The 25,359-nt window shown below is 48.0% G+C and overlaps 11 protein-coding genes across 11 annotated transcripts; 6 read left to right on the top strand and 5 right to left on the bottom strand.

Annotated features, from left to right (window-relative positions):
* Nucleotides 1–118: 118 nt before the first annotated feature.
* On the top strand, nucleotides 119–2,012 carry nar1 (iron-sulfur cluster assembly protein NAR1; the record flags this gene model as incomplete). Its single annotated transcript, XM_057190922.1, has 3 exons — nucleotides 119–226; nucleotides 298–327; nucleotides 357–2,012. 3 exons carry the CDS (start codon nucleotides 119–121, stop codon nucleotides 2,010–2,012), a joined length of 1,794 nt encoding a protein of 597 aa, XP_057037058.1.
* A 521-nt stretch (nucleotides 2,013–2,533) lies between these two features.
* Nucleotides 2,534–2,848, top strand: N7518_009995 (Rpo12/RPC10 RNA polymerase subunit family protein; the record flags this gene model as incomplete). The annotated part of the gene is made up of 2 exons (XM_057190921.1): nucleotides 2,534–2,745; nucleotides 2,824–2,848. 2 exons carry the CDS (start codon nucleotides 2,534–2,536, stop codon nucleotides 2,846–2,848), a joined length of 237 nt encoding a protein of 78 aa, XP_057037057.1.
* A 437-nt stretch (nucleotides 2,849–3,285) lies between these two features.
* N7518_009994 (anthranilate phosphoribosyltransferase) lies at nucleotides 3,286–4,676 on the bottom strand (the record flags this gene model as incomplete). Its single annotated transcript, XM_057190920.1, has 2 exons — nucleotides 3,286–4,251; nucleotides 4,317–4,676. The coding sequence occupies 2 exons, from the start codon at nucleotides 4,674–4,676 to the stop codon at nucleotides 3,286–3,288; spliced, it is 1,326 nt and encodes a 441-aa protein (XP_057037056.1).
* Nucleotides 4,677–4,951: 275 nt separating this feature from the next.
* N7518_009993 (mitochondrial 54S ribosomal protein uL10m) lies at nucleotides 4,952–6,001 on the top strand (the record flags this gene model as incomplete). Its single annotated transcript, XM_057190919.1, has 1 exon — nucleotides 4,952–6,001. One exon carries the CDS (start codon nucleotides 4,952–4,954, stop codon nucleotides 5,999–6,001), a length of 1,050 nt encoding a protein of 349 aa, XP_057037055.1.
* Nucleotides 6,002–6,225: 224 nt separating this feature from the next.
* Nucleotides 6,226–7,641, bottom strand: N7518_009992 (phosphatidylinositol-specific phospholipase C; the record flags this gene model as incomplete). The annotated part of the gene is made up of 1 exon (XM_057190918.1): nucleotides 6,226–7,641. The coding sequence occupies one exon, from the start codon at nucleotides 7,639–7,641 to the stop codon at nucleotides 6,226–6,228; it is 1,416 nt and encodes a 471-aa protein (XP_057037054.1).
* Nucleotides 7,642–8,963: 1,322 nt separating this feature from the next.
* On the bottom strand, nucleotides 8,964–10,664 carry N7518_009991 (sugar porter family MFS transporter; the record flags this gene model as incomplete). Its single annotated transcript, XM_057190917.1, has 1 exon — nucleotides 8,964–10,664. The coding sequence occupies one exon, from the start codon at nucleotides 10,662–10,664 to the stop codon at nucleotides 8,964–8,966; it is 1,701 nt and encodes a 566-aa protein (XP_057037053.1).
* Nucleotides 10,665–11,214: 550 nt separating this feature from the next.
* On the top strand, nucleotides 11,215–12,534 carry N7518_009990 (acetamidase/formamidase family protein; the record flags this gene model as incomplete). The annotated part of the gene is made up of 1 exon (XM_057190916.1): nucleotides 11,215–12,534. The coding sequence occupies one exon, from the start codon at nucleotides 11,215–11,217 to the stop codon at nucleotides 12,532–12,534; it is 1,320 nt and encodes a 439-aa protein (XP_057037052.1).
* Nucleotides 12,535–13,660: 1,126 nt separating this feature from the next.
* On the top strand, nucleotides 13,661–14,644 carry N7518_009989 (SMP-30/gluconolactonase/LRE family protein; the record flags this gene model as incomplete). The annotated part of the gene is made up of 2 exons (XM_057190915.1): nucleotides 13,661–14,037; nucleotides 14,092–14,644. The coding sequence occupies 2 exons, from the start codon at nucleotides 13,661–13,663 to the stop codon at nucleotides 14,642–14,644; spliced, it is 930 nt and encodes a 309-aa protein (XP_057037051.1).
* A 1,302-nt stretch (nucleotides 14,645–15,946) lies between these two features.
* On the bottom strand, nucleotides 15,947–17,754 carry N7518_009988 (uncharacterized protein; the record flags this gene model as incomplete). Its single annotated transcript, XM_057190914.1, has 5 exons — nucleotides 15,947–16,260; nucleotides 16,325–17,058; nucleotides 17,115–17,184; nucleotides 17,257–17,533; nucleotides 17,620–17,754. The coding sequence occupies 5 exons, from the start codon at nucleotides 17,752–17,754 to the stop codon at nucleotides 15,947–15,949; spliced, it is 1,530 nt and encodes a 509-aa protein (XP_057037050.1).
* A 1,801-nt stretch (nucleotides 17,755–19,555) lies between these two features.
* Nucleotides 19,556–20,243, bottom strand: N7518_009987 (D-2-hydroxyacid dehydrogenase; the record flags this gene model as incomplete). Its single annotated transcript, XM_057190913.1, has 2 exons — nucleotides 19,556–20,031; nucleotides 20,237–20,243. The coding sequence occupies 2 exons, from the start codon at nucleotides 20,241–20,243 to the stop codon at nucleotides 19,556–19,558; spliced, it is 483 nt and encodes a 160-aa protein (XP_057037049.1).
* Nucleotides 20,244–20,548: 305 nt separating this feature from the next.
* Nucleotides 20,549–22,711, top strand: N7518_009986 (uncharacterized protein; the record flags this gene model as incomplete). Its single annotated transcript, XM_057190912.1, has 3 exons — nucleotides 20,549–21,013; nucleotides 21,077–22,216; nucleotides 22,277–22,711. 3 exons carry the CDS (start codon nucleotides 20,549–20,551, stop codon nucleotides 22,709–22,711), a joined length of 2,040 nt encoding a protein of 679 aa, XP_057037048.1.
* Between the last annotated feature and the right edge of the window lie 2,648 nt (nucleotides 22,712–25,359).

The raw sequence follows: 25,359 nt of genomic DNA, 5'->3' as shown, positions 1-25,359 counted from the left end.
TTGATCCTCCAAGGTTTCGATGTCTTTATTGATTCTCATTATTCCTTGCAATCAAATTGGCTAATTTCAGCCATTTCTTTCTGTTCATTCACGGCCGCCCAAAGCGTACTCCGCCACAATGAGCGCGATCCTGTCAGCAGACGATCTGAATGATTTCATTTCGCCCGGGGTCGCGTGTATCAAACCAGTTGAAACCCTTCCACCAAAGGATACAAAGAATCAAGAAGTATGTCCGCTCATTTATCTCATTGGAACTGCGTGGTAGTTGAGTTTCTTTTACTAATTCTCTAATTATAGGACGCCTATGAAGTAACAACGGAAGACAAAGTCCAGTCCGAGGATCTACCCCCGCACAGATTTCTTTGACAGACTGTCTCGCTTGCTCTGGCTGTGTTACATCTGCCGAAGCAGTGTTGATATCACTCCAGTCTCACGCAGAGGTCCTCAATACACTTGACGCGCATCCGGAGATTCCCTTGAAGCATGAGCATCATGGGGTGATAGTCAATAATACCGAGGACTCTGGAGAGGGCAAGATCTTCGTGGCCAGTGTCAGCCCGCAAGTCAGGGCTAGTATAGCCACAACTTATAGGATTTCGGAGAAAGAAGCGGGGAATATGATCAACCAATTACTTAGTGGCCCGCAGGGCTTGCGGGGTGGGGGTAAATACGGCAATGGATTTACATGGGTTGTCGACACCAATGCCATGCGAGAGGCTGTGTTAGTGCTCACTGCAGACGAGGTTTCGGACTCCCTCAACTCAGAGGACTCAACCGCGGGCCAGTCGGGTGACTCTCTCCCCAAACGACCTATTTTATCCTCAGCATGCCCTGGGTGGATTTGCTACGCTGAAAAGACTCACCCATTTATCCTTCCACACCTTTCTCGACTCAAGTCCCCGCAGGCTCTATCGGGGACATTCCTCAAAACCGTTTTGAGCAAGTCCCTCGGGGTCCATCCTTCGCGGATTTGGCATTTAGCAGTCATGCCCTGCTTTGACAAGAAACTAGAAGCCAGTCGAGAAGAACTCACAGATGTGTCGTGGCGACAGGGAGATTCCACGGGCTCTGAGACACAGCCGGTTCGCGACGTAGACTGTGTTATCACTGCACGTGAGCTTCTATCCCTAGCTTCGTCTCGAGGGTTCTCACTGTCAAACCTGCCTTTGCAACCTCTGCCTTTGTCTTTCACACCGCCCTTCCCTGAAAAAACCCTCGGTTCTCTCCTTTCCCTCAAGCGCTCTCGGGCGGAACCAACTCTTGCTGCAGGTACCTCTGGAGGCTACCTACATCAGGTTCTCATGACTTTCCAAGCTCGCAATTTAGGCAGCGAACTTGTGATCAACCGCGGACGCAATGTCGATGTCGTCGAGTACGTGCTCATCTCTCAAGAGGGCCAAACAATTTTGAAAGCAGCTCGCTATTACGGTTTCCGAAATATCCAAAACCTTGTCCGGAAACTCAAGCCCGCCCGTATGTCGAGGCTTCCCGGCGCAAAGCCTGCCGCCAGACCTGTCGCTAGACCCGCCGCAGGTCGGCGCCAGCCTATATCTCGTAACGCCGTGTCCACAAGCAGCTCTGGATCAGACTACGCTTACGTGGAGGTCATGGCTTGTCCTGGTGGGTGCACGAATGGCGGTGGCCAGATCCGAGTCGAGGACGCCAGAGAAACCCTTGGTATTTCCCAAGGAGAGGCACTAGACGTATCTATGAAACCATCACCACATGAGCAGCGCGCGTGGCTTGCTCGCGTCGACGAGGCTTATTATTCCATGGAATCTGAGTCTGAGACTGAGCTGGAGACTCAGTCTCAGCTGTTCTCGTTGGCTGACAAGGAGGCTAAAATTCACGAAGGCTTGCGGTCCTGGTCAGAATACATGAATATTCCCATCTTCAAGCTCGTCTATACTACATATCGCAAGGTAGAAAGTGATGTTGGCAAGGATCAAACACCTGCTAATGATACGAGTCGGGTTGTGGAGCTTGCAGGGAAGATCGGTGGTGGTTGGTAACTCTTCTCTGCTCCATTTTGCTGCTGCAAGATCCAACTTGGTGGTGGTTCTCTTAGCAGCCTCTTCTTTACTTCTTTTGCATAGCGCGGGGATCTGATTTTTCTTGCATGTTTCTGGGGGATATACCATAATTTTGAAGTCAGGGTCGATGATACATGGCGGGCTGAATTGCTCTAGGCTTATAACACGATAAATGTATAGGAGTAAGGTCTAAATACCTTCAAATACGATCAATGCTATTAATTAATGAAGTTATGAGAGCATAGAATTCCAAACCTACTTTCTAAAAGAATCAGAGGACTTTTATACTCCCAAATGCTGGAGATCTGGACGCGATGACTAATCTACGAAATGCATGACTAAGCACTTAAAATCCCGCGCTCTAGAAAGAAAAAGAATCCCGAGTATCTCAGCTCAGAAGCAGCTCGTTTCCACCTCACAACTCTTATCTTTCCACTGGACACGATCAACTCGCGCGCAAAATAATCACTTTACTACTACACCACTCTCAACCTCAAACGATGTCTCGCGAAACTTACCAGGTCCCCGCGATGGGCACCCAGAACAACTTCGACACCCAAGCCGGAGGTTTTGGTAGTGCCATGGCCATCGACAGCCCCTCAGTTACCTACCTGTGCGGCGAGTGCTCTGCCCGTGTTCCTCTCAAGCGCGGCGACCAGATCCGCTGCAAGGACTGCGGTCACCGTGTGCTGTACAAAGAGCGGACCAAGCGGTAAGATTCTCTTTCCTGGGAATTATCATGCGATATGCGCGAGGCCCAGGCTGACTTCTTTTTTCTTTCTCTCAATAGTATGGTCCAGTTTCAGGCTCGGTAGACGTTTTGTCTATTAAGACAGGAATCAGACGTTCGGAGGTTGCGATGGCCCAGGCGGAATCGACCTGAGATCCTCTGGTTTTGACATCTTTATCTTTTGACGAATTATGCATACAATGGCGCTTTGGTGTTGAATGACACAAACTGGTTTTTTCTATGGTCCCAGTGTACAAAACAGATACTATATTCTGGCCATGTCCTCTAGTGTATGGAGGACAGGCTTAAGCTCTTTTTTTTTCAAGAAAAACAATCATATCTGCTTTCAAAGAATAAATGACATTTACTCATAGACCCGAAATATCCACATATCTAGGTACATTCAGTTCACCTATCAGAACAGGTGAAACAATTGCATACCCCAAATCCAAAAGCTTCTTAGACCCGAAAAGGCATACTAAATCCAAACCTACAACTACCTAAGTTTCACAAAATCCTACTTCAGAGCTGGTTAGTTACTTCAATGAATTGCTCCAAATGCTTCAGAGACTGCCCGCTCTCGATTGCCCAACGTGCGCGACGCACGCCTTCTTTCCAGCGGCCACCGGCAGGGCCACGCTCGGTGATGACCTGACCATCATCGCCAGGTCCCATGTTGCTGGTATCGGCCTCGCAAATTCCCGAGGTGACAAGCAGACCAGCAACATTCATGAGAACAAACTCCAAGATGGGGTCATCCCGTGGAAGCTCATTCCGAAGTATGCTCATCAGCTTTTCCGCGTTTTGCTTGGGCAGTTTACCTCCGCCCACATCACTGAGGGGATGAGTAGAGAGGCCAAAGTCCGATGGCTGAAGCTGGAAGGTGTCGATCTTGACGAGTGTACGGGGATTGTCGGTATCATCATCACTCGAGTCATCTGCATCGTCTTCTGATGCTTTGTATGCAGGGTTCGGGTACTCGGAGAGCCTCCAGCAGTTTGTCTTTCCAGCACAGCTGATTTCGTCCATGTCCTCTGCACCGCAAACAATCATGGCTTTCTTCGCTCCACTTTGTTTGAAGGCCTCGGCAAATACCGGGCCAAGGCTCTGGTATGCCACACCAACTACGCGTGCTTCCAGTGCCCAGTCAACGGGGTTTGCCAAAGGGCCCATCAGGTTGAAAATCGTTCGAAGACCGAGAGCCCTGCGGACAGGGTTGGAATGCATCATGCCCGGGTGGAAATTTGGAGCGAACAAGAACGAGTAGTTGGTTTTCTCGTAGACCTGGGCCAGATTGTCAGCGGTGATGGCTGCAATCTTGGGTGCCAATGGCTGGATGGCGTTGAGGACATCGGCGGCCCCGGAGGTCGATGTTTGAGCGCGGTTGCCATGTTTAGCTGTCATGAGAAGAGGAGATGCAACTATTGAGGAGGTCGTGGAAATGTTAAAGGTCGAATGAGAATCTCCTCCAGTTCCAACAATATCACACTATACATCGCGGCCTGTCAATATACCTCAATGACAAAATGGACGGGGTGTGCATATGCGCATACCAATCCACCCTCATAATTTCCTGCTTTCAGATTACGAGACTTTATAATCTTCGTAAGCGGACCTTTCTCAACTTGGCAAGCAGCCTCGCGCATGCATTGAGAACATTTCGCAATCACATCTGCCTGTCTATCCTTGCCGGTTGAGTGGAGCAATGTGAGGAGGGCAGCGGTTTGAATTTGAGATAGCCGGTCCTCGAAGATTAGTGCAAAGGCAGAAGCAATCTCCTCTGCACTCACAGCTGGGAGATCTTGTGCGCTGACTCGAATACCGGCAGCGGCGGGGTAGGCGAGTCGCTGGAGGAGCGGGGCGATCGAAATGGACTCCGGCCGCTGAGAAGGAGGGGATGTAGATGTCGGCATACTTGAAATATTTGTAAGCGACTGTATGTTTACAGTGGCCTAGCAATCCCAATGAGGTTCCACAAGCTTAAAAAGATACCTGCAAGATCATAACAAGTGACTCAATGAGAGCCCGATATAGGCGGCAATATAATTCACCGCCTCCGGAGCGCTTTACCCTTTTGGGGCCCTAAAAATATCATTTCCCGGGGCTTGTCTCGACCTATCTTGACCTGTGTATATCAACTTCTTGAATTTTCTGGGCATTGGTAAATTCACCACCTAAAACAATCACAATGCCGCCTCGGTTAAGAATCTCGTCGCTTCAACAAATCCCTCGATGCCAATATGAACTCCGAATTATCAGGAGCGTATCCAGTGCTGCGGCCCCAGCATTCACGCCAGCTGCGTCAATTGAGCAGATGACACGCTCACCAGCTCCCGTATCAAGATTCCCTCCTACTCAGCCACCGTCGCACCGCAATCCCGAATACCGCCGGTCGCAGCTCCTACGGTCGTACACCTCCCTTCTCCGCACATCTCCTCTCATCGTGCTGTTCCAACACAACAACCTCAAGTCCATGGAATGGGCCGCCATCCGACGAGAACTAACCCTTGCCCTGCAAAAAGTGGATGAGAAGATTGCCGCCGAGGGCCGGACAGCGCCTGCCCTCGCTCCTTACATTAAGATCCAGACCATCCAGACCAGCATCTTTGAGGCGGCTCTGCGAATTGTCGAGTACTTCCGACCCAGCGAGGCTTCTCTGGGTGCAGGAAACCCCCCAAGTGCAGTTGACCCGGTGACACAAACCTCTGCCGAGATCCCTGCGCTCTCCGGCTCAAAGGATGACCCGGCCTTGACACACGACTTGTCTCGCACTGCCTACGAGGCGGTGAAAAACATGAAGGGCATGCACGAGCTTTCTCCTCTGCTCGTCGGCCCTGTTGCTATCCTTTCCATTCCTAGCGTCTCGCCTGAACACATGAAGGCGGCGCTGTCAATCCTCGCCCCCAAGGAATCCGGCTTCAAGGCCCCTACCCGCAAGGCGAACCCGGAATACCACGAGCCCATCGTTCAGAACGGTCTCAGCAAGATTAATTTGCTGGCTGCCCGTGTGGACAACCAGGTGTTTGATATCGATCAGACCAAGTGGGTCGGCAGCATCGAGGGTGGCATGGACGGTCTCCGCTCCCAGCTTGTCATGGCCTTGCAGAGCATGGGCTCCAGCGTTGCAACTACTTTGGAGGGAGCCGGCAAGAGCATCTACTTTACCTTGGAGAGCCGCCGGAGTGTGTTGGAAGAAGAGCAGAAGGGACCGGAGGGCGACAAGAGCGAATCGTCCTAATCTGGTCATGGTCATTCAGATTCATTTTCCTGTATAATAGATGATATTCTGCGTTTCGTCAAGACCCCCGCTTCCTACTTCAGGATCAATGTATACTTGTAAGAAATCAACTTTGGTGCATCATATTCTCTGTTTAACCCATGAATCATTGCATTCCCTGCATACCGCGCCTAAAAGACAAATTTCCTCCTAACCTCCTGATGTATGTAAACGATGTTTACCATCTAATCCTGTCTCAAACGCAGTTTGGCATTCATGCCCACAACGCAGCGCACAAGATCCCAATCTCCATTCAAGCCAACCCAGTCCGTAACAAGAATACCCGTCGAGCAGTCGGCATCATGCTCTTTACCTCGGCGACAGATATAATGCACGGTAGCCGGGTTGACCTTGGCAGCAATCTTCTCGGGCCATGTATTCGTCTTCCAGAAGTTACTGGCACTCAAGAAATTAACATAGAAGGGGAAAGCCTTTGTCGCATGCATATCAGGCTGAACGCCAAACGGATAGCGACAGCAGCTAGCCCGATCAATCTGCTCTGCGACGAACTTGATCTTATGCTCGATATTCATACTCTCCAGCACCTCATAGAAATCCTGGATGCAGAGCTGGCCACTGGGACACTTAGCGTTGGGAGTATTGTCCTCCCACTCAGCAGCATCAATACCCCAACCATGCCCACCATGCGCGTCCTTCAGCTTCTGCTGCAATTCAAACCGACGCATAAGAATAACCTTACCACGCGCCTCGCCCAGCGTCGGGATCTTAGGCCCAACCCACCACCGACTCCCCGCCTTGGCGTAGTGGTCGTGCAGGATGCGCGACAGATGCTCGTCAGTCGCGTTACCGGTTCCCTCCCGCTTAACGGAGACGATCAGCGTCTCGGACGGGTTGCGCTCGAGGAACCCGTCGACTTCACGCATCAGGTCGCGGAAGTACTTGTTTCCCGTCAGCGAGACGGGGAACACGCTGTGTACGAGGATCAGCTCGTCGCGCGCCGCGTCATCCGGGTACTGCGGCTGCACGCGGATGTCGAAGAATCGCACGCCGTTCTCGAGTTGCTCTTTCGGGCTCACGGCCTGGCAGCGCACCGAGGGCGGCGCGATGTAGCATGTGGGCGAGTTGTGCGTGCCTGGGATTGAGAGCGCAGAGACGAGGATGTCGTCGCGGAGCTCGCGCATCCAGGCGTTCAGGTTTGCGGACGAGAATATTGCCAATAAGGATTCTGGGGCCACGGAGACGCCGGTAAAGCGGTGTTTGGGGTTCTCGCTTAGCGCTTTCATTTCTGCGGACTCTTTTGTTGGTACTGGGACTTGGATTTGGTATTTGTGGCCTTCGACTTCGAAGAGTAGACGCATGCGCTCCTTTTCGGAGTTGACAAAGGCGCGTAGCTCGGTCTTCTTCAGTGCGAATGGCTCCAGTTTAATGTCAACATTCTTTTCCTCGAAGGGACGGCTGTCCTGTTCGATTGGGGAGACCTCGAGGCTGCGGGTTTGGTTGGTCAAGACCTGGGTGACGTTTCTGGCCATTGTACTGAAGGCATAGAACGCATATTTCTCCGGTGCCTGGAAGCGCTCAATGCGCTTCAGGACAAGTGGAGTGGAGGTGTTGTTGCGGATAGTGAGGTACTCGGCAACCATGGTGAATTGGCAATTGGCAGAGATGAAATTGGTATCAGCGCAAGTCCCTGTGCAAAGGATTCGTCTCGATATGGATTGAAATTGGCTGCCTGAAGAGCTGAGACTGGAGTGGGTTACCCCTCGACTAGGGATCAGCGGATGGTCTCCGATAGGGGAGCCCTTGTTCTTGGCACATAAGGCTGATTCGCGAGGACATCTCGATCGTAAGACAAAGCGGAGATTTCCAAGATCTGTGCGGAGTACGATGTGCGATGTACGATCTAGGCAATTAGTGTCGCGCCTTGATTTCCTCTGCCACTTCTGGGCTTTCTCTTTCCGTTATAGTGCTCAGACCTTGCCGCTTTTTGCTCACTGAGTACAGCTGAGCACGCTCCTGAGTGTTCCATAATCAGCAGGCTCGCTCACTGGGCATCACCTGAGCGCTCTGAGTTGCTCAGGTGCTCACTGGAGCAAAGCGCGGGGAGCAGCTAAGTCAGCAGCTCACCTCAATAAAATGCACCACGCTAGCCCCATCCAAATGTAGTTGTTCACCAGAACTCTTGACCATTGTCCCCTTAACGAAAGGCCGGCGTCATCAATTTGGCCGTCGATCCTGGTTGTTTCGCCTCCGAGGTTGAACCTTAACGAACCTCTAGAGTTTAATGGGCGGTTGGAGGTTCCAGGGTAGGGACCCATGCGGAGGTCCAAAGCCAGGAAAGGTGTACGGGGTATAGCAAAATGGCGCGCCACTTGACGAATTGAGGATATTTCTTGATTCTTAAAAGCCTATATAGCTAATAAGATCCTACCCTCTTGCTCTATTGAATTTCTAGAGCTTCGGGGGCGTATTGGCGGCATGGTGGGTGGTTGAATTGACTAAGTGCTAATTCCAGGACGCGTTTTGGACAGAGTGGGCCACTCACTGGCTTGTGGAATAACGTTACCACGATTTTCACTCAAGATCTCTAGCTAACTAAACTAACAACGGTCCAAAATTGACAACTTGGTTGGGCACAATTAGGAAGCAAAATGGATACATAAAAGTCACATAAGCGGTCTGTAAAAAAGATATACAAAGCAATGGTAACATTCTTGGGTTTTGACATGTATGAATAAAGAAAGAAAATATATAATTGCTTCGCTTCGCTCCGCAATAAAAATAGCAAACGAAGAGCAAGCAAGCAAGCAGATTAGCAAGCCAACAAGCAAATAAGCAAACGATCCGTAGAGTCACATGACGGGCCATCATACAGATCGTGACAGTTGTGATAGATTTCCCTACTGTGGAACTGTGGGATTCATAAATCAACGCTTGCCATGACTTGTTTGGACAAAATGACCTATTACTTTTCAGATTGTCCCAGGGGAGCATGCGTTCGGATCAATTCTGATATGAGTTCGTTTCGTTGAGCTGCTTCCTCTTCATAAACATTGTCCTTGAATAGAAGACTTAGGCCCTCCAAGCTTGTTCCCTTTGTCTCGGGTACAAAGAAGAACACCCAGATCAAAGCACACAGAGAAGTGCAGGAGAAGAGTGCGAACGATCCGTAGGGGGCGGCAGCGACCAAAGATGGCACTATAAGCCCGACGACAAAGTTGCTCAACCAGTTAGATGCCGTACTGAGTGCCATTCCCTCGGCGCGGACGATAGATGGAAGGATCTCACTTGGAAGGCCCCAGGCAATGGGACCCCAGGAGGTTTCAAAAAAGAACATGAAAAGGAACATGAATGCTGTTCCAGCTTTAGCGCTGGCCTGGTGCGCTGGCCAGTCCGTATAGGAGATTCCAACGATCACGGAATTGATGATATGACATGACATCAACATGAATGTTCCGAAAAGCAGGAGGGGTCTCCTACCGATACGATCGATAATGAACACCGGAACAGTGGACCCAATGAGTTGAACAATCGAAAGGAGTCCCGATAAAGTAAGTCGCTGCTCATAGTCGTAACCAAGCTGCGCAAAAAGAGTGGTTGAATAATATGTGAAGCCGTTGACACCAACCCATTGTTGAAAAGCGTTGAGAACAATCCCTATATAAATGCGTTTGATGTATCGCGATGAAACACAGTTTCCCCATTTTCGCCCCTCAGCTTTGCATTGCTGCCAAAAGGAAGAACCTCCGGTCGAGTGCTCTCGCCAGCGTCCGTTGAGACGTTGTTGGAGTAAAATGTCGCATCGGATGTTGATCCACTCCGCCTGAATCCTTGCATCACTCTCCGGAAGGCAACGAAGTTTTGACAAAGTTTCAAGGCATTCTTGGTCTCTCCCTTTAATGCCCAGCCAGCGAGGAGAGAAGGGCAACACCAAAACGATTCCGAGCAAAACTGTACCAGGAAGCATTTGAGCGACAAATGCGGTCCGCCAAGACCAATGGCCAGAAATATGCCGAGCACCGTAAGTGGTATAGTATGCAGATACAATTCCCAGGATCAGCATCCACTGCTGCAGAGTGTAAAGAGCCCCACGGATGTGCGGTGGAGCAATTTCTGAAATATACAGTGGCGCAATCATCGATGCTCCACCAACGCCCACTCCCCCAATCAGGCGCCCAAATACCAACATCGTGTAATTCACTGCACCAGCTTGCAGGGCACTGCCAACAAGGTACCAAAACACAGCCACGATGATAGTATATCGACGAGAGATGCGATCACAAAAGATTGCGGATTGCAAAGCTCCGACTACCGCACCCAATTCAAATATTGCTGTGACCAAGCCCTTGTAGAAAGCCGCTCTGGGTGATTGTTCTGGATTTACCTCCGGGAATGAGTTGAGAAAATCATCGATGATCAGAGTCACATTGATGAGCCCCTGGTCGTATCCGTACAGAAACCCGCAGACAGCTGCTGCCCAGGAGCAGAGCACAACGACAGGCGACTTCACAAAAGACTTGATTCCAGGTCTACCGTAGCTCTGACTGAAGTATTGCTGGTCTCTCAACATATGCTCCAGATCACCCAAAGTTGTGTTTCTTTCGGGAAAGTCATCGACAGGCGAGGTATCAATGGAGTCTGACGGATGTTTGGTGTCCTTTGACATGACGAAGAGAATAGGTAATGAAGATTGAAGGATATTGGGATATTTCGATGCGCATGGAAGGGTGATACGGGGATTCCCGGCTTCTTTTATACGTGAGCATCATCCAAAGCGCCGCATTTTCAGATATGAAGACCGCATAACATAAGTAAGGGGTCTTGGAAAACGCTGCAATGCTCCAGAAAAATCCGCGTCAAGATAGGTCAAGATAGGTATCTGGTCTAATGCCAATCTACCAATGTCGATATGCATGAACCTTTCACAATGCAACAAGAAGGGCCGGGTCAAAACAAGGTTATGGAGTCATTAGCCGACTCCGGGTTCCAAGAAACCAAAGATAAGACATGACTGGTATCCAATAGCTACGCAGAGAACTGGGCCCAGTCACAGATTATCAAAATTGATGAGAGAAAGGCCCGACCCACGTCGAATGCATAGAAATGTTTGGAACTCGGCCTGATCGGAGAATCTCATTTAACTTCATGAGAATGTCGCTATCTTCGGCTCCCTGCCTCAATCCCATTTCATATCCCGTGTTTCTTTTCCTTGCCCAATGTCTACCTCGACCATCGGGTTCCAACCCAATGAGACCTCCGTACGAGCGATTCGCACAGTCATTTCGGTTGACCCCCATAGCGAACCCTTGAGTCAGCCAAATATTCATAATAGGTGGCATCCGGATATTCCATTTGTTACAGAAGTGAAAGAAGGTGAATCTTTCAACGTTGAATGTTGTGACTTCACTGGAAACTTCATTTCCAACAATGACTGCGCAGACGACGTCCTAGACTTTTGCTGGGAGAGAGATCATCATCTGTCAGGGCCGATTCGGGTTGCCAATGCTCAACCCGGAGATGTACTCTGCATTGACATTTTAGAGGTCCAGCCATTCCCAGATCGAATGTGGGGGTTCTCTCTTATTGATCCCGGACTTGGGCCTCTTGACCAACCTCAAACAAGAGTGGCCAAGAGTATTTGGGACTTCCATGGGAAAATGGCGTCTTCTCGCCATATAAAGGATGTCTCCTTTTGTGGGAGACCACAGTGTGGAGTAATCGGCACTGCACCTTCCCATGAGCTGCTGCAACGTTGGTCAGAACGAGAAGGGGCCCTCAACGAAAACCACGAAAACCACGGAGTGGTCTGTGCACAGATGCCTGTCGAGAGCGGGGCTTATGTGGGACAAAAGCTTCCAGAGAACCTTTTGAACAAGATCAAAACAGAGGGTGCAAGAACAAAGCCCGCCCGTGAACATGGTGGCAATATCGACGCCGGAAGCCTTACCGGCGGCTCTCGAATTTACCTCCCTGTCTACGTCCCGGGAGCGAATCTCTCCGTCGGGGATCTCCATTTTTCTCAAGGTGATGGCGAGCCCACATGTGCCATTGAGATGGCCGGTATTGCCACGCTCAAATGCTCGGTTTTTCCGGGTGGAATGGAGAAACTAGGATTGAGCTGTCCCATTGTGGTGCCCAGTCCTGCCGAGCCATTGTACCGCCAACAACTCGCTTTTCATGGCATCTCAGTGGACAAAAAAGGCAATCAGAAACGCAGTGATTTGACGACCTCATACATCCAAGCTGCTACCCACGCTATGGACTATCTGCAGCGCTTCGGATACTCCCATGAGCAGGCCTACACACTACTGGCTACTGCTCCGGTTGAAACAAAAGTTTTAGCAGTGCCCAACATTCCGACTGCGAATGTTTCTGTTGGAATACCAACTCAGATCTTCAACTTCAATATCAATCCTACCCCAGATGGCCCGTCACCAAAAGATCGTGGGTCTCTGGCGTATCTTTCGGAGGCCCGAGAGAAAGCCTTCCAAGAAGCTCGCAAAGGATGCAGCGAGACACCTTTCGATAGACCATGATCTTTCTGAGCATTTAGATGTCATAATCGCAGCTCATGGCCGTCAAATTTTTGATTTCTTTTGATAATTTCCTTTTCATACAGGACTACTTGAGGTTTTCACGATCTGGAAGATCGATGGGTCGTTCTTTCCCATGTAAGAAGGAAACGTTCCTTTCTGCTACGCAAGCGAGCTAAGCCAGCGCATTAGAGATTTCCATAATTTGGCAAGAGGCGTACAAAACCAAATATCTCGAATAATCGTTGGTCTTTTCTTCTCTTTCTCTTCTTCGTACTTATTGTTTCGTTAGAAATGCACTCTTCTGTTCTATAAACCTGGCACGTAACAAATCGAACTTTGACTGATTGATTGATTGATCGCAATTTAGCTCTACGGTACTAAGTAACAGGTTGTAGGGGTGAAGCAGGCCTAGGACGTAATAAAGGTCCGTACAATCGTATAGTTTTGAAGGTTTAAATTTGAAAGTGGTAACTACTTATTGTTATGTTACATACTAGATCTTGTCAGGCTTGAGGCTGCATTTCTAACGAAACAATAAGTACGAAGAAGAGAAAGAGAAGAAAAGACAAGCGAGGATCCAAATTGCATGGTTTTGTGTGTCCTTCGACAAACCCTACAAAATCAGATATACTCGCTTTTTCTCGCTTGCGTGTTTGGAAAGAGCGTTTCCTTCCAATACAACAAGAACAGTCCATCGCTCCTTCCCAGGATCTGTCAGATCGTAGGAATATAACCCCCCGGGGAAAAATCTCTCGTCCCTAGATAATACCGAAAACGGACTAGTGATAGTTGTCAGAAACCAAGGCTGTTACCATTTCTTTACCTGTCTTTTTACTGGCCGCTTATCATATATAATAATACCCTTTAAGAAGAGTCACTCGAAAGTAGAGTATAAGGGTCAGCCAATCAGCAAAGGCATCTGTGAATTCTGACCAATGATGCCGCCAGAGCTTGATTAATTATGGGGCCGATGAGGGCCGAGTCAGCACTGCGGTCCCGTAACCCCATTCCATTGAGTTTATCTATCAAGTACTATACACAGCTTTTCTCATCCCAGCGTGCTGCCTTTCAAATGCCATACGCAATACAAATTTGAACTCATCTTAATTTGTCGAGCATATCGAGCATGGAGACCATCAAGGCATTCCTTGAGCCACACACTGAACTAGGCGAAAGTCCTCTATTCAGGAAGTCCGATAACACACTCCACTATATCGACGTGCTCGGCTATGCGATCCATGTTCTTGACTTATCGTGCATACCGTATTCAAGTAGGACGATCAACCTCCCTGAGGCTGTTGCTTCCATGAATTTTTGCCGACAAGGCGGATACATCCTCTGCACCTTCAACTCACTTGCTATGCTGGGAGATGATGGGAGCTGGACAGAATTGGTGAAGGTCATCAAAGGTGATGATAGAAAGACGACAAGGCTGAATGATAGTGCAGTGGATTGTATGGGGCGATTGTGGTTCGGCTCTCTTGATATCTGGCTTGATGGATCGTGAGTCCCCTCCTTTCCTTATGCAATTCGCTTTTATTTAACTCATTGTTCCAGTGATGCAAAGCGTCCCGAAATCCCACAAGGATATGTTCCGACCGGCGGCCTGTATCGATACGATCCAGATCAGACTCTCCACATAATCCAACATGGAGGGGTAGTCTGTTCAAATGGGATAGGCTGGACATCCGATCACAAGGTCATGTTCCACACCGATTCATTTCGTCAAATAATCTGGGCGTACGACTTCGATTCGACTACTGCAGAGATCAAAAATCAACGAGTCCATATTGATCGACGTGGGCAAACTGGCGAACCTGACGGTCTGATTGTTGACGACGATTGGAACGTTTTCACCTTCATTTGGAATGGATCTGTTGTTGAAAAATACAACCCCAGAGGCCAGTTCATTCAAAAATGGGAGTTGAACGCTTTCCGAGTCACACACGGAGCTTGGGTTGGCCAGGATATGAATGAAATCATAGTCACCAGTGCTAGGAATGACGGCCGAAAAGGGGACCCTTTGAATGAAGGTGGGGGCTTGTTTTGGTTGAAGAACGTCACGGCCAGTCAAGGAATGCCTAAGGGGAAGTTCGATCTTTCATTCTAATGATGATGTGTCTTGAAATACATCATCTATATGGTTTTTTTTCATAAGAGTCCGAAACCTTCCGGTAGAACATCGGCTGCCACGCATACTGCAAGCCGATACTATTCATTTAAAACAATCAACTCAGAAGACCGTTGACCACCGAAGAGAAAATCATAATCATACATGTCTTATACGCGTCGATAGTTCACCGTGTTAGATTGCAGCTTTAAGAATTCACCATATCAGCATTCTTGCTTGCAGTCTGCGATATAATACAAAATCGTTGTAATGGTAGCACAATGGTAACAATCTTGGTTATTGACATATGAAAATCCCTAATCCTTAATACGTTCGCTTAGCTCTTTTACACAATAGGGAAGAACGTTCTTCTCCTCGGTCAGGAAGGAACTCCTCAACAATCATAGGAAGTAACCGCTGATCTTTCAGATCGTAACATTACATGGGAATCTCAACTCTCTTCCTCTTCTCGCATAGCTACACACAGGAGACCTCAACACTATCAGCCTGATCCCTCCATAGTGCCAAAAAAACTTGGAATTGTAACGGCATTGCGACAAGAATAACGCACTAATAGCAACACAAAAATCCATATCTTTCTATCAACACACCTGCCGACGGGAACGCCGCCTAGCATGGATATTCAGTCCGGATACTCGAAAATAGCCCGAGAGACTGCATCACGGCTGGTTGGGTGCGTGCACAGGTTCAGGAGAAACCCTTGGGAGTCGAATTTGGAAGTTCTAAAGTTCGTCTCGGCATTGAAAATCTCTATCGACGACAGAGTGCTTGGCTAAAATGGTTCCCATGAGCTCAGAGTCATCGAAATGAACCCTTGGCTTTATTTGCAGCAATGTTTCTTTAGAGTGATTCACCTCAGCAATCAATTGTTCAATACTTCTGTATGCCAATTTCAGGTTCTAGGTGCTTTTTTGACTTACGTCCATCAACATCACCTCTTTGTTTGCCCCCGCTTCTTTAGACGGTAGCGACATCTTATACCAAGTAAAGTACAGCGATGACAATATGGACACTGACTATCAGGTTTTGACTTTTTCCTTGTTGACAAGCATTCTTCGTCTTTCTGATTTACAAATCTCCATGGTACTATTCTGAGTGATTTTATGGAGTACGAACTGAGTTCTTGCTTCTGTTTGGAAGAAGCGCAACTAGCGAGACTGCATCCGGTTAATAGAACTTTGATTGATTGATTGATTGATTGATTGTCAAAAGAGTTGTATTGGTGGATGTGATGGGCGCTATGAGAGAACCCAGGACTGTTGAAGGTATGTTCTATCTTCATCAACCAATGTGTCGCCGTCCACTCATCAAATCCACCGTGTTCAGTTGAACCCAGCTCGTTTTATGCCAGAATTTCCACGATATGGCGAGGAAAATGAAAACGACGACGATGACATAATTCATAAAAAATTTCTGCACGCTCCAAGGCGCAAACGATGTCCATCCTTGAAAAAAAATGAAAAAGACTGAGATTCCAAATCCCAAATAAGCACCATATGGCCAAAACTGTGCTTGGTAAGGCAAAATAGATACAGAAACGTTCTGAAGCCGCATCGCCTTGCGAATGCGTATGTGGCATAAACAAATCGAACCCCCTATTCAAGCATGTTATATCAGCAAGAGAACTCTGGATGACATGGGATGTAATATAAGACTGACATGTAATGAATGTCGCAACCCCTGTCATTGAAATAACCCAGGTGTACACAACGCCTGCACTAGAGGACAGATTGAGAAATGAGAGGAATCCGAGTAGGTGAAAGAAAACCAAAGCCACTATCGGAATGCCGCCTCGAACAGTGTAAAGGAACATCTTAGGAGCAGCACCTTCTTTGGCCAGTCCATACAGAGTCCTTGACCCCACATAAACAGCACTGTTCACTGCTGAGAATATGGTGAGTAGGATGACAGCATTGACAGCATCAGCACCTTTTCTTGCTCCTACATGGTTGAACGCGATGACGAAGGGTGAGCTGGCCGTTTTACTGCTTTCGCTTAGCAGATTTGGGTCATTGGATGGGACTGTGATTGTAAGGAAGAAGATCCCTCCCAGAAAGATGACAACGATGCGCCAAATAATGCTTTTCACTGCCTTTGGAATGTCCTTGTTGGGATTTTGAGATTCCCCCGCTGTGAGGCCGATCATTTCGGTGCCACTGTATTGGAGAGCCGCAAAAACGAAAATTTCGAAGACTCCTTTCACCCCATTTGTAAATGGACCTGGGTCCTCATAGTATTTGAATCCAATCTTTTGGCCACCAATGACCCCAGAGGAGATCAGAATAGCACATAGGAAAAATATTGCAATAGCCAGTACCTTGAGCAATGCGAGCCAGAATTCCGCTTCGCCAAAGGCCCATACACCAAGTAAAGCGAAAGACATGAAAAAAACCCTAAGAGGACGTTAGCTTCAACTTTTTTTTCATTAGCCTTTCAGGGCAGTATCTACCAAAAGACCAAAGTCCAGCCCCAGCGAGGCATCGATGTATCCCAGTATGTTAAAATCAATCCGAGGTTATCTGAAATGATGCTTTTGTTAGAATGACAGTATTCACAGCGTTAGCAAATGTCCTCGATTGTGGTTTACGCACTGTATTCTGCCATTATGATACCGGTCCATAGAAAGAAGTAGTTCCAGCCCAGAGCGAATCCCCACGCTGGATCAATAAACCTGGAGCTGTAATGGGTGAACGAGCCTGATACTGAGATAAAGGCGCCTAATTCACCAAGTGATTGCATCACAAACCAAAGGAGAATTCCAACGACAGAGAAACAAATAAGGAGGCCGGCTGGTCCTGCGGTAGATAGGCCGGTTCCCATTCCCATAAAATATCCGGGTCCAATTACACCACCGATGGCCATCATCATCTGTCAAAATCAGACACCTCAATTTAGCATCTTTGGGAAGGGGTGATGGTGAGTTGGAGAGTTGACCTCGGGAGCAAACTACTTACCAAATGTCGCTGTGAAAGGGAACGGCTTAAGTGCCCATTGCTGATCTCGCCTTCTTCGACGGTCCCTTGGATATCTTTGGGCTCATCTTGGCTCACTTTGACATCTTTTGAATTGTTTTGGCTCGTATCAGCCATATTGATAGATATGTCGACTGGTAGTCTGGACTCTGTCTTGTTCGAGGTTTGAGTAAGGAGTTGTGGGTGTTCTGCGTAGATGCGAATTAATTTGCCGCGTTCCTCTGATATATATAATAAGCCCTTGTAAAATTGGAAGTCTGACTAGAAAGACTCGACTAGCGCTTGAGTGTAATCAATTAGGTAGCAAGGCCTGCAAATGACACACCAGAAAGCAAACTGACTGACTCGGCCCGGGCTAAGGTTCAAGATAGATGGGATACGTGAATAGGCACTGGCAGATTAGATCAAAGCCAATGATAAGCAACCTCAGGATTCCCGAGGAAGCAATCCAATAAACTCAGGAGATAAGTATTCCTAGGGCATTTCGATTTCCCCGCGCAAGTCAGGTTCCACACTTGCACCAAGGTTATCTTTCTCAGAGAGCATGGGTCTGACATGAGATATCTAGCGAGCTGAACTCCGAGAACTACGTAGAAATAGAGCCACACATCGAAGAAAATATGGGCGAAACGCAGTAGAGAGTGAATGCGTGATCACACTTAATGTCATACACCTCATCAACATACACCGAAATATAGTCATCTGGCCTAAATACGACAATCGACATCGACAGATTTGATAACAGAGGCAAGTTCGCGGCTGTATCTCAAACGTATCGCTATTATCATTACCAGGCATTTTTCTTCTTCATAACGTCTCGTCACAACCTGTAAAGAAACCGGGGTATATCTGTACACCCCTAGATGAGGGTGGAGGCTGTGATTAAATTAGTCTTTCTCGTTCAGCGACATGTATGTTTCTTTCGCCGCATTCGGTTATCGATCGACTTTTCTTACTGGAAAAACAGTAGCGGTGTATTCCAATAGATTCCACTGGGACGTATAATTTTAGTACCTACTTTGTTCGTGATCGTGTTAGTCACATGTGTGTATGTTGACCGGGCATGCCAGTTTGGTTGATGGATATGTAGAAATATGTTCGTCTGCACAATTGGCTTGCTATTATAGGTGGAACGTTGAGCACTGGAGCCCGGCTCCTTACTTCAATTTTGATGCTATCTGGTTTTACCTCGGCTTCCAATATCAAATTGGCATGGATCGACTTCGACTGGACGGCTTTGGATCTGAAGGAGTAAGTTTCGAAGATTCCACATGGCCTAGATAACGTAGGGTTGAGCAATGCCCCCTCGTTCTCCATGTTCTAAGCCGGCGTTCGCCCTTTTTCGCCACAGAAATTGGACAGAGTCATCCCAGGTTCGACTCGGCCCATGCGAGTGCTCGGGGATAACAGACAATATCAGTATTTTCGAAATATTACAAAATACGTCACGGCTTGTTTTGATGGATGTTGATTGCCATAGTGTTCAATGGGGGTTTCGATGAGCTGTGGGGTTCAGTTTTTGTAATCGAAGTTCGTTTCCTAAAAGCGTATAATTACGGCCCTCTAGTTTGACTGGAACATTTCGAGAGTACTAGATGCTTTTGATTTCTTTGCCGTGGGTAAGTGTAACTAGTTAACTATAGGGGATGGTAATATAATGTCGACCAGAAAATGAACCCATTAGACCCCCTAATATTACCTTGGTCTTTGTTATGGTCTAGTGGTAAAATACGTCGTATTTGTTCAACGTTATATTACCAATCCCCTAACTATATTATACAAAAGTTTGCTAAAAGCGTCATATCATTGAGAAAGCTATTCAGATCTTCACTAAGATAAAGAAAATCTGACAAGAAACCAAGCTAGTATCCTATAGACTTATTGACTCTGTTGACAACCTCCTTGTTCTGCGCTCGTCTCACCAAATTATACGCCAGTATCTTAAGAACGCGTCCAGTGTAGTGGTTCGAGTTTCCAACTTATTGTATTTCCACAACTTGTGGTCAGCCGGCAAAGGCTCGGGGTCAGTGACATCGAGGGCTGCTCCACGGATCTTACTCGACTCCAGTGCTTCAATGAGTTCGTTTGTGTTGATGACTGCGCCCCTACCGGGGTTACTCACGTAGGCCCTCCTCTTGCTAAAAAGGGCGAATTGCTCCCGGTCAAGTATGCCACGCGTGTCACGCGTTTGAGGAAGGGTGATCGCGAGCAAATCGAGGTCGGAGGCCAGGAACACATTTAGCTGATCTTTTCCGTAGAACCATTTGGATGGGAATCCGCCCTCGGGATCACCCAGACCGGGCTCGGTGAATGAGTCTTCTTTTCGCGACTTGGCAGTTAGTCGCTTGTGGAGTGTGTAGGCGTGCACATATACCTCTGTTTGACCGTGGGGCACTGGGCCGAGTCAGGAAGGGGCCGTGCACGCGATACGCAGACGCGGTGCTCAGGACTTTTTTTTGGGAATGTGTCCCGATGGACTTCAGCCTGGGGTTTCTCCAGTGTTGTTCATATCATGAAGTAAGCAAGTGACTAATTCCTGACAGGATCAGTTGCACCCTTAACGGATAAATTTTGGATAGGTAACTTTCCACAATCATACAAATCATAGAACGGGAAGTGGACAGGGATTCTTCAACGAATGAGGTCGAAGAATTTCTGATTATGACTCGGCCTATGCTAGAAGAATTCACAGATCCTTGACCACCAAGGCATAATGTGGAGGGCCATTTCAGTATGGCCCCGTATCATCGCACCATAGACGAGAGATAGTACCCAGTCGTTGACACACGATCGGAGCGGAGTATGGACCTGACTCGGCTCGCGAAGCTGGTTAAGATAAAAATGCGGCCATTCTTCTACCCACTGCAGCCATTCAACCTTTCTTTCTTCGATTCTCTGCTTGTTCGTCATCATGGCCACTCATCCCCTTGACCCCGCTCTTCCCGAAGAGATTCAACTTGCTACGGACTTGGTCAAAGGCAGCTACCAAGGTGTAGATCTGCACTTCAAGGCTGCAGGCCTCGAAGAGCCACCGAAGGATATACTTGTCAAGTTTTTGGAGGCCGAGCGCAACAATCAGCCACTCCCAGCGATTCCTCGTTGCCTATTCCTCATCTGGTATATCAAGAGATCTCCTCGTCTTTTCGAGGCCATTGTCGATGTCACCAACAAGCAGTTTGTTCATCATGTTGAGCTCCCGCGAGACTTCCATGGACCTGTTGACCGATCCGAGATGAACGAGGCTGCCCAAGTCACCATGGCCGATCCACGCGTGAAAGCGGAAATACAAAGACTCAAGATCGACGACACCACTGTGGTCCTCGATCCCTGGGACTATGGAGTTGATGGCGAGGATACCCAGACTCGCCATACTCAGGTAAGTTTTGACAGGGTCTATAATCTCAACAGAAGCTTTTTTTGACTCAACAATCCGCGTTAGGTTTTCATGTACATGCGAAACCCCGAGAACAATGATCCGGATTCAAACCACTACTGTTTCCCTTTGGATTTCATGGTGATTGTGAATCTCTGCACTATGCAAGTCGAGAAGATCGTCCGTCTGCCACTAGGAAGTGATCAAGCCGCGACTCCCGTCGGCTCATCTGTTCCACACCGTCGTACCCAACCCGTGGAGCCCGAATACGACCACCGATTGCAGAAGAACCCTCCTCGTACAACCCTGAAGCCTTACCAGGTCTTGCAACCCGAAGGTGCTTCGTTTACTGTCGTGGGCCAGCTTGTCGAGTGGGAAAAATGGCGTTTCCGCGTGGGTTTCAACTGGCGTGAAGGCTTAACCCTTCACGATCTCTCATTTGATGGCAAGAGCGCCTTCTATCGGCTTTCGCTTTCAGAGATGTTTGTTCCGTACGGTGACCCTCGAAATCCTATCTACCGCAAGGGCGCTTTCGATCTCGGCAATGTGGGTGCTGGTGTCACGGCAAACAATCTACAACTTGGCTGCGACTGCCTCGGCGTGATCAAGTATTTCGATGGCTGTGTTGTGGCTGCTGATGGTAGTCCTGCCCTTCGACCCAATGCTATCTGTTTGCACGAAATCGACAATGGAATTCAGTGGAAGCACACGAACCACCGCACAGGAAAAGCCACGGTGGTGCGGAAGCGTCAGTTGGTCCTGCAGACTATCATCACCGTCGCCAACTACGAATATATCTTCATGTGGTATTTTGATCAGTCTGGAGAAATCACCTTCGAGACCCGCGCCACTGGAATTCTATCTACTCAGCCGATTGATAAGGATGCAAAGGTCCCGTGGGGCACTCGCGTCGCTGATGGTGTCATGGCTCCTTACCATCAACACTTGTTCAACATTCGTATCGATCCTGCTGTTGGGGGTCATTCGAACAGTTTTGCGTCGACTGACTCTGTTCCGATCCCGTGGGACGATGACCTGAACCCTCTTGGCACGGGCTACGTCACTGAGGAGAAGATTCTGGATCGTGCTGGCCCTGTTGAAGACGACTTTTCCAAGGGTAGAGTATTCAAGATTTTAAATGAAGGACTGCAGAACCCGATCTCATTGACCCCGATCGGATATAAACTCGTTCCTATTCGGTCTCAGGTAAGTTTGATACTGGGCAGCTTTAAATATCTATGACTACTAATTAGGATCTTACTCTAGTTACTTCTAGCCAGACCCGGTAGCTGGCACTGGCGCCGATCTGAGTTCTGTGAGCATTCCATCTGGGTTACCAAGTACAAGGATCGGCAGCTATTCCCGGCCGGTGATTACACCAACCAATCGCTTGGGGGTACCGGCATCAAGTCATGGCTTGAGGCCCGTGATAGTGTGCGAAATGAGGACATTGTCATATGGCATACTTTCGGGTTCACGCACAACCCTCGTGTTGAGGACTTCCCCATCATGCCAGCTGAAATCGCTCAGGTGCATCTTAAGCCCTACAACTTTGCCCTATACAACCCCACCAACGACGTGCCGCCTTCGAACCAGTTGGCCAACCAGAGTGTCGCTTATCAAGCGCCGACTCAGTCCTTGTCGCCAGCTCAGACTCAAGAACAAAACAAGGCCACTGATTGCTGCAAAAGCCATTTATGATACTTTGTCCACTATCTTCCCTTCGATTTCAATAGAAGAAGACGCTTCGCTCTGCAATTATCTGTTTTGTTGAATTTCTTTCTGGCAACTTGACGCAGTTGGACAAGCTCACTATCGCACTATGCAGTTTGTAGACCTTTCTTTGGCATTCCTTTCCCTTTCTTTCACTCCTCTGCAGACAGCTTGCTGTGTTGGCATTGGCTTTGTATGAGCCTGCAGAGATGCTTCTTCTGGTTTCTAGAGGATGAGATCTTGCGGCTTTGTAGCATGGAGCTATATAGAGAGCTTCATGACAGTAGCTAGATCTTCACCTTCCATCAATCCTACACTTCATCATCTTTGGTTTTGGTCACTTTCTCGTCTTCATTCTGTAGATGGTCATACTACATCACAACTTTCTGCTTTAACCTGTTGGTAGAATCCTGAGCTGCTCAAGCCAATAAAAAAATATCGACGAGCTACACTAAATTCTGACTGCATAGACAGACTTTGTGTAGCATCAACTTCCCCGATGGGCTGCATTTATCAGTTAATATTACCATTTCCTCACCTAAGAAACAAAAAGTGCTTCTCAAGAGCAGGTATATTCCATGCTTTTCATATATAAGAGAGCCTTAGGTATGAAGAGCCAAATGCAATTGAGCACTTGATTCATGCAATAAGGTTACGTTTGATCATGGCTGAGATTGACCATTCAAAAAAGTTTTAATGGTGATGATAGTGGTGATGATGATGAATATGAACATGATGAATATGGTGGTGCTCCTGGTGTTGCATACTGCCAGCAGCAGGATTATGCATTTCTGAAGTTGGGTCCTGAATAAATGAAGATATTGCTTGCTGAACAGAGGCTTCCTCTAATTCGCTGCTTAGCATGGAATGAGTCAGAGGTGGATGTGTTTGATGTGCGCTGCCACAGGCTTGATGTATGACTGTAAATTCGCTGTCGAGAGTATTTCCCAAGACTGTTTGTGGATCTGGAGACCTGTCATTCGCGGGTGTGAATGAAGGAGCTGTAATCCCAGGAACTTGATAGTGTAATTGTGGAGATGGTTGTGGGCTCAGAAACATATTCGTGGGGGTTGAAAGAACGCAATCAATCCAATCTAACTGATTCATGGTAAAATCCAAAAGGGAAGAATCAGAAGGCAGAGCGGTAGATGCCAGAGAGGCATCTAGGAGGTCGATAGTGGTGGGGTCAGACGATGCGTCAGGAGACGAAATGAAGATCTCGGAGTTCTGAGACGACGGCGAAGTCCTTGAATTCTCCGTAGAGGATTGGGGCATTGGCGAATTTTCCTGAGAGAAACCAATGTCACTACAGATATTTCTGGCCAGTTTTCTCCATCGATTCCGGCAGGTCAGCGGAGGACGACCAGGTAGGCCTGCTGCAATGACAGTCCATTTATGACCCAGTTGTTTCACTTTGGCCGCCAAATATTGATCTTCCTCGGGTGTCCAGACTTTGAGGCGATTTTGCACTTGGGGATTAAGGATGTCATTGTATCTTTTCGCACATTGATCATCCTTTCGTCCTTTGATGAGAAGTGCTAGAGGTACACTTAGCCGCCGGACATGTAAGAGTATTGGATAGAAAAAACTTACCTATATCCTTCCAAGCAGGCCCAATTCGTTGATAGGCATCAAGCAAGAGCCTATCTTCATCCTTTGTCCAGCGTCCTTTGCGAAGAGAGGGATCTAAAGAATGAAACCAACGCTTCCGACAATCCTTGTGAATATGGTGATATCAGCGATGCTCTGGCACGCCAGCCCGATGCATAAAAGAAGAGGACCTACTTTATTCGTTCTCCCGGATAAATTTCTGGAGATCTCTTGCCATTTGCTGTTTCTGCCCCGTTGGTCCCCAAACTGCCCGATGAGCTTGGTCAATTTTTCGTCTTCCGATTTAGACCAGGGACGTCGAGGAGACATGAAAGCTGTATGTCACACGGGTAATCTATGAGAGTAGCATCAATGATCCTCACAATACAAGATAGCGCGTTCCAAGTATACCATGGCGAATTCGACGACCTCGGGAGTAGAAGTTCTATGCGGGGGTGAGCAATTCTCCGCGAGATAACTCCTATCTCTAGGGTGGGTCGAATCCACTATCGCTTTCCTTCGCCGAAATTCGGTTATCTCTGCTCTCGGTAATTTACTCCCCCTCTTTTTGCTTTGGTTGTTCTAACGATGGAGAACTTTGGAGTGGAGATTGACAAAAGCAGTCGTATTTCGTAATTTTCTTGGGCCGAGTCAAACTAGTTACGGCCTAGCGTTATGTACTACGTGTTCGCCTGCCCCAAGGTGCTGGGATCAAACTAAAGCATATCGCAACCAAGGGTGCTTGAAGTCACGCATGGTTTATCATTTGAGGGATAGGCTATTGACCCGGTGGCAATATCTCATAACTCGGCCCAAAATCAAGAGCCGTTACTTGCTCAAGGAATCTCTCTCGGAATGGATCTCTCTTGTAAATATTGTTGCAGACGATCTCTCTGCCTTTGTATTGTGATCAAGAGCTATCACAGAATAGGAGATCATGGAATCACAAAGCATTTTCCAAAATTCCTTCTCGGACAACCCATTTGGTCACCAAGGGGAGCTGAAAAAGAAGCTTGGCTTCATGTCTATGTTAGGTCTTGCGTTTA

The sequence above is a fragment of the Penicillium psychrosexuale genome, assembly GCF_028828465.1.
Source record: "Penicillium psychrosexuale strain IBT 29551 chromosome Unknown utg000006l, whole genome shotgun sequence".
NCBI classification, from domain to species: Eukaryota; Fungi; Ascomycota; class Eurotiomycetes; order Eurotiales; family Aspergillaceae; genus Penicillium; species Penicillium psychrosexuale.
The sequence above is the reverse complement of the archived record's forward strand: the minus strand, read 5'-3'. Positions and strand labels throughout refer to the sequence as shown.